Source organism: Podarcis cretensis (genome assembly GCF_951804945.1).
Source record: "Podarcis cretensis genome assembly, chromosome: 1".
Taxonomy (NCBI): Eukaryota; Metazoa; Chordata; class Lepidosauria; order Squamata; family Lacertidae; genus Podarcis; species Podarcis cretensis.
Genome location: NC_137170.1, coordinates 109,466,296 through 109,473,533, shown reverse-complemented (window position 1 = coordinate 109,473,533; position 7,238 = coordinate 109,466,296). Strand labels below are relative to the sequence as shown.

Genomic DNA, 7,238 nt, shown 5'->3' with positions numbered 1-7,238 from the left:
CACTAGTTGGCGCCAGTGATACTAAAGCTGTATAAGAAGAGCCAAAGAAAGTTGCCCTTTGTTTACGCAGCAATCTCCGCCTATGGAGCTGGAATTTCGCCGGAGATGATTGTGGGGCAGGATTCTTGCTCAGATGCTTGTCTCTTGCTCCCTGGGCTAGCTTTGCAAATGACAAGCTGCTGAGCCTACGTTCCGTTACGTCACCAGCCCGCTATGGGTTCAGCAAACTCCCGTTGCTACTTGCATGCCAAACTCTTGCGCGCGCCAGCAGCGCCAAAGCCGCAATAAACTGCGGCGCGCAAGCGTCCGAGTGCAACCTCCCCACAACCCAACCAGGAGGAGCACGTCGTCTGGAAAACACCGCCAACCAGAGTGGCCTTTCCCCCATTTTTCTAGCTACTTCTGCCAACGTAAAGGTGGCTTATTTATTTAGCGCCCCGCAGGGCCTGCCTGTTTCTTTCTGCCGCGGTCACGGCCTGGTTCCTTGACATCCGCCTCCCCTCAGGAGGGGAGGGAGGAACTTGCAGCAACGAGAGAGAAGAAATTGCGGCGTTTTTTCTCCCTCGGGCGGAAAGGGCGGGAAGCGCCTCCCGCCTTGCTCAGCTCACCCCCACAGAAGCAGCTGCTCTCCCTCCCCTCGCTCCCCATTCATGCTCTCCCGGACGGGGGCTGTCCTCCTCCTGCCAACTCCGCGGGAAGGTTTTCCCCTCTCTTAAAACGCGGCGGAAATGTCCCGTGCCAAGTCTCTGCTGCAGCTCGTCTGGGCTTGCTCCATGCTGATAGTTCGCTCCAGCTTGGCTGAAGAGGAGCTCGGCGCTTTGACGCGCGACCAAGTGCCCTACTTTTGGAGTAAGTCAGCTGGACGGAGCGGGCGGGGTTTTGTTGGGAAAGTGCAGTTGCCTTGGACGGCGCTGAATGGAAAGCGGCGGCTCTTTTCTGCGCGTCTCCTCTCTCTCTCTCTCTCTCTCTCTCTCCCTCTCCCTCTCCCTCTCCCTCTCCCTCCCTCCCTCCCTCCCCTTTGATTCCCTTCCAGCTATTATCACAGTGAGTCAGCCGTCAAGTTCCCCCGGCGTTAATCTTCCAGTCCAGGGGGGCCTCTGCACGCTTGGCATCGTGCTTAAGTGGCACTTTCACTCCAAATAACTTGGGTTGCACTGCAGCCCAGTCTAGGAGTAAACCCACTGAATTCGACAGGGCTTACTTCTGAGTAGGGATGGCTAGGGTTGCGCTGTTGGCCTGCAGTCCCAAACAGGCTTAAGGCTCCTCTAAGCAACATTCATTCATCCTGACTTGTTTGTGCACTGTTGATTAGAGTATATCTAGTTTCCAGTGAGCATTAAGTCCGATTTGTTTGTGGGGTGACTGAAGTACCTGCCCTGCTAATCATTCGTTAAACCCACACTTCTCAATGCATTTCCCCACATCACTTCCCTAAACGCAAAAAGTTCTCTGTCTTTTTAAGTGGGTTTGCTGTGTTTAAAAAAGGTAAAGGTAAAGGACCCCTGACAGTGGCGCTCATCTCGCTTTACTGGCGGAGGGAAACGACGTTTGTCTGCAGACAGTTTTTCCGCGTCATGTGGCCAGCATGACTAAGCCGCTTCTGGCGAAACCAGAGCAGCATGCGGAAACGCCATTTTTGAAGTGCTTTCGAACTGCTAGGTTGGCAGGAGCTGGGACCGAGCAACGGGAGCTCACCCCGTCGCAGGGATTTGAACCGCCAACCTTCCAATCGGCAAGCCCTAGGCTCAGTGGTTTAATTGACTTTAATTGCAAAAATCCAAAGTTCTGATATGTGTTTGAATTCCTCCTGCAAAATAGTGATAGCCTGGAGGCATTACTAACTAGACAGGAAGCCCCATTGAATCTCCTATTTAATTAGCTGTATAGTTGTAATTGTTTTGTTACGTTGTGTATTTTAATTATGGCTGTTTAGATTTTTACTTTCTGTGCGCTGCTCTGGTTTTGCTAGAAGCAGCTTAGTCATGCTGGCCACATGACCCGGAAAAACTGTCTGCAAACAAACGCCAGCTCCCTCAGCCTGTAAAGCGAGATGAGTGCCGCAACCCCAGAGTCGTTCGCGACTTCACTGTCAGGGGTCCTATACCTTTACCTTTACCTTTTAGATTTTTAAACTTGTGTAGTGGTTCTTAGCCTTTGTAAATTGCTTAGAAGATTATTTTTGCATTAAGTGTTAGGATAATAATAAGAAGAAATCCTCTATAGAACTGATTTCAGAATAAGCAAGCTTAGGAATGCATAGTATCCGTGATTCCAGACGGATGTCGTTTTCAGGTGGGATCCAATTGTATACTATCAAAGTTAGGTTGTGCTGATAAAATTGATTGGGAGGCCTTGTGCTTCAAACCTGCTTCCTTAAAAGGTGAGACTTTTTGCAATAAGGAAAGTGACAGGAAAAATGCAGTGGAAAGTGTGGGATAGCACTTGCTTTGATGCTCTGTCACCTAACCTCCCTGCAAACAAAACAGGATGAATGTTCAATAAACAGGTCAACTGGAAGCACCCTTAGCCATTCACTAGAGGGCCTCACTAATCAATCATTTCATTATGTGGTTTATGCACTGTTTTTAGCTTACGGAGAGCTAGTAATCCTAATATTTCCCCCTCAGGTAAATGTCTGTTGTGAGGAAATAGCATTTTCCTTGTCTTGTTCTGAGACAGAGGAGGACAGAGTAGCTGAGACATGCCACACTTTCACTTTAGTGGGCATCCAAGTTCTGACAAATATGTGCACTCTCGTTGCACAAGAATCATAGGAGCCTATTGGCTAGCACCTGTGTCATTGTAGTGGTAAGGACTTGCGTACTTCCCCAACACATCTTTAACAACTGAACACCTTTTTTAAAGTTTTAAATTTTAAAGTTATAGTTCTGAGGTGACTTCTCTGGCAGGAGCACTTGCCTAGATGTTTTTAAATGCTACAAAACGTACAAATATTGACAAGCCTGATTCTTGTCCTGCGGCAATCCCTCCTCGTACCATTTGCCACAGAGAGGTAACCTGGGAACCAGGGGAAAACATAGTCTCGGAGGTTGGGACATTCCTCCTGGAATATTGAGGTAATAAATGTATGACATAGTTTACTTTGCAGTACTTAATAATAAATTCATTAATAACCATGACTATCAGTTTGTAAGAAAATTAATTAATTTTATTTTCAAATGAATGGGTAACCAGATTCAAACCCAAGGTTATCTGAAAACTCAGTAGGCTTGGGAAAGCCATTCCTGGGCAAGTTTGGTTGTAAGTTTGAATGAGTAAAGGATTTTCATGCATTCATTCAATCTATATATAATTAACTGGGAGTAAGACCCATTGCACTCCTGCGCTGCTTACTACTGAGTAGAGATTCATTGGATTGCATTGTGAATGTCTTATCACTATTATTGATAATAATCCAGTCATTGTAATGAACTGAAATGGAGGTTTTTTTGTTCTAGAAAAAGGGATATTTATTATCCAAAGTGATTCCCTCAACACATGTGTTAAAGCTGAGACATCGAAGCTCATCCTTGAAGACTGCACTCAGCTTTCAAAATATATGTTATGGAAATGGGGTTCTAAACAGCATCTTTTCAACATCGGCCGAAGCACTTGTCTAGGACTCAATATCAGCAACCAAGAGCAGCCATTGGTCATGGCTGAATGCAATTCAGCTCAGCACTCACTGTGGTGGAGCTGCCTTGGAAAAGGGTTGATTGGTGCATCGCAGTACAAATTAGCACTTGAGAGTGGCAAATTTGTTGTGGCAAAAAGAAATTCAACATATGGATGGAAACAATTCCTGTCTCTTGACGGGGATCTTTGTGAACATGCATTCAAAGGTAAAATAAATATTTGCTTTCTTTCCATGCTTCCATTAATATTACTGGTAATAGGTTTTTTTTTCCAAAACAGCATTTTACAAGTGACTAAAACAAACAGAAACAGGATCCAATCACATGGGTTAAGGAAAGCCATTTGTTGTGTGTGGCTTGCAAGCAAACACACCTTGAGCCAACTATTCCCACATTACGTGGAGAAGCACTCCAAAGACTGTTTCTTGTGTGTTATGCATGCCATGAGTTTGATTTGCCGCAAAGGGCTTTGATCTCTCTCTAGGCTATCAGTGTGATACCTTTCTCAAATATTAATTCAGTTCAAAAAAGTGGCTGTGCTCTAAAAAATATTGTTTAGCTTGCTAATTTCAATGCACTCCCACAGTCACCAGTTTCTATGTGCTTATGCTCCTAATTCTCAATCTATTTCACATGGCTAAGACCAACAGTTACTGGGCTTACGTGATACTTGTTCCAGTCGTGCTCCTGTGTGAAGCCTGCAATTCTGCATTCACAATTACAAACCTATTTATGAATCAATGATCTGCACAGTTTTGTGCTCGATATACACCACGTGTTCTGATGTTGCAGAAAGACCACCTGTGAATATAAGTTTTACAATAAATATATACTGCTTGTCTTGGGGTGCAGCCATTAGCTATTTGCAATGCATTATAACTAGATGTATGGCTGAATAAAAATACTGTAATATCATGGCTCGGTGGTGGAGCATTTGGTTTGTGTCCATAAGCTCTTCAGTTCTCGAGGTAGGGCTTGGGTTAGACCCCTGTCTGAAACCTTAGAGAGGTACTGCTGGTCAGTGTAAACAGTACTTATGGTCTGAGTCTGTGTAAGGCTGCCTCCTATGTTCTGTTGCAAATCAAGTTGTTACTATCAAGACATAATCCATACCAAAAGTTTGAGGGCGGAGGGGAGAAGTATAAATTTGATAGGGAAACAATGCACATATATGGCCCTTATTGTTTAATGTTAAAGTACATTAAATTTGGAGGCTGTATGAATTTACACTGGTATAAGTACTGTATATGGGACGCAGGTGGCGCTGTGGGTTAAAGCCTCAGCGCCTAGGGCTTGCCGATCGAAAGGTCGGTGGTTCGAATCCCTGCGGCGGGGTGCGCTCCCGCTGCTCGGTCCCAGCGCCTGCCAACCTAGCAGTTCGAAAGCACCTCCGGGTGCAAGTAGATAAATAGGGACCGCTTACCAGCGGGAAGGTAAACGGCGTTTCCGTGTGCGGCTCTGGCTCTGGCTCTGGCTCTGGCCAGAGCAGCGATGTCACGCTGGCCACGTGACCCGGAAGTGTCTCCGGACAGCGCTGGCCTCTTAAGTGAGATGGGCGCACAACCCCAGAGTCTGTCAAGACTGGCCCGTACAGGCAGGGGTACCTTTACCTTTAAGTACTGTATATGACATCCTGACACAATTGCATCATTTGGATTTGATGTCTTGTGGAGTAATTTCTAATCCTTAATTACCCTATGATGGTTGCAGTAATGCGTTTTAAAAAGGCCAAGTCTACTGCTACCAAATAAAAATATGAGTGAATGTCCTGGTTTAGTAAGCTAACTCTGGCATTCTTTGTCCATGACACGTACATAATAATTGTTCTGCAATTTTGTCTTGCTACTATTAAAAATTAAAAACCATGAAACTAAAATAATGACAGCAGTTGAAAATATTTTCTGATTGTAAATGGATGCATTTTTGAAGCAGTTCATTGTCACTTCTGCTATTTTACTACATTATAATATCAAGAAGAATGGAAAAACAAATATAGTTACAGTAACTCACAGCCTTGGTGTTGAAAATCTTTCATTATTGACATTCGATCCTAATCCCAAATGCATTTATTCTGAAGTACTACTGATTTCAAAGGAACTTCCTTTCATGTAAGTATGATTACTATTCCAAATCAAAGGACTGTTGTGATACCAGATTTGGGGGAGTACAAATTAGAGGGTTTCCTATTGTTTTCTATATATATATTTCTAAGTGATTTATCCTCGGTATTTTATTTCATGCAGAGACATATACCCTGTTGGGAAATTCCCATGGCTCGCCTTGTGTTTTTCCATTTAAATACAACAATCAATGGCACTATGAGTGCATCAGAGATTCCAGAGAAGATGACTATCCCTGGTGTGCCACAACAAGTCAGTATGAGCAAGATGAAAAATGGGGACTTTGCCCAGATTCTGGTATGTGCTCGTGTTCTTCAACAGTTAATGAATAACAAGATAGTCACATCTTACATGCTACATTCAGTATGTCCCATACCTTATAGCAGGGATTGGCAACTTGGTGCCTTCCAGATCTTTTTGGACTCCAGTTCCTATTATTCATGACCAATGGCTTTGTTGGCTAGGATGAACAACTGAAGGGCACCAGGTTAGTAAAAGCTGCCTTGTACTATCATAAAACCAAGTGAGAAATTTCGCCAGCATTCATCTGCTTTCTTTCTCTCCCTCTCTCTAGTTTGCCACTTTCAAAGAAAGTATTGGATTACACTATGCTTGCAAGAACAACATTCACACATGATCCAGCCAAAGTTAAACACTTGCACATCCCATTGATTTCACTGGAAGAAAACAAAAGTGCACACTTCCCCCACTGAAATCAGTAAGATTTTCAAGTGTCAATGTGTACTTTTTCCTTTTGCTGATACAATATTTTCAGTTGTTATCATAGCAAGGGAGATGGACTTCCGATGAAACACTACATGCTCATTTCATTAAACGTTTCCCATAACTCTACATGAAAATATAAACTTTTGACTCCATCAGATCAGATTCTATTCCTCTTCCTCCCCCCAATATTTTTTTTTTATAATAATTTTTATTAGTTTTCCAATTTTAAAACAAAACAACCACAACAACATAAAAACATCGACAAATACAAACAAGCACACAAATATAAGTTCTTAACCTCATTTTCATAAGCCTCCTTTCTCGGACTTCCCCATACCTCACCCTTTTTACATCCTTATTTTACAATTTTTCAGCAACCATTTTAGCCAATTAAATTTAAATTTGTTATCTTTCTCAATTTCACCTTAAATCATCAAACATTTTCAGCTGTAATTCTGCATCTTCCTTCCCCTTGACATTTTAACACTCATCAATATTTAACAGTTCTTAAGATAAGCTTTGAATTTCTTCCAATCTTCCTCCACCGTCTCTTTCTCTTGGTCGCGGATTCTGCCAGTCATTTCTGCCAATCCCATAAAGTCAATCACTTTCGTCTGCCATTCTTCCAGTGTGGGGAGTTCTTGTGTCTTCCAATACTTTGCTAGAAGGATCCTTGCTGCTGTAGTGGCGTACATAAAAAAAGTCCTATCCTTCCTTGACACCAATTGGCCGACCATGCCCAAGAGAAATGCCTCTG

At 43.4% G+C, this 7,238-nt stretch overlaps 1 protein-coding gene across 1 annotated transcript in view; it reads left to right on the top strand.

Annotated features, from left to right (window-relative positions):
* The window catches only part of PLA2R1 (phospholipase A2 receptor 1), a 65,553-nt gene continuing 58,315 nt past the window's right edge, over nucleotides 1–7,238 (top strand). Inside the window, exons 1-3 of the mRNA XM_079983773.1 lie at nucleotides 1–849; nucleotides 3,459–3,842; nucleotides 5,879–6,052. Of these exons, the coding sequence (XP_079839899.1) occupies nucleotides 729–849; nucleotides 3,459–3,842; nucleotides 5,879–6,052 (679 nt within the window). The 5' untranslated portion in view covers nucleotides 1–728. The remainder of the gene's footprint in view (nucleotides 850–3,458; nucleotides 3,843–5,878; nucleotides 6,053–7,238) is intronic.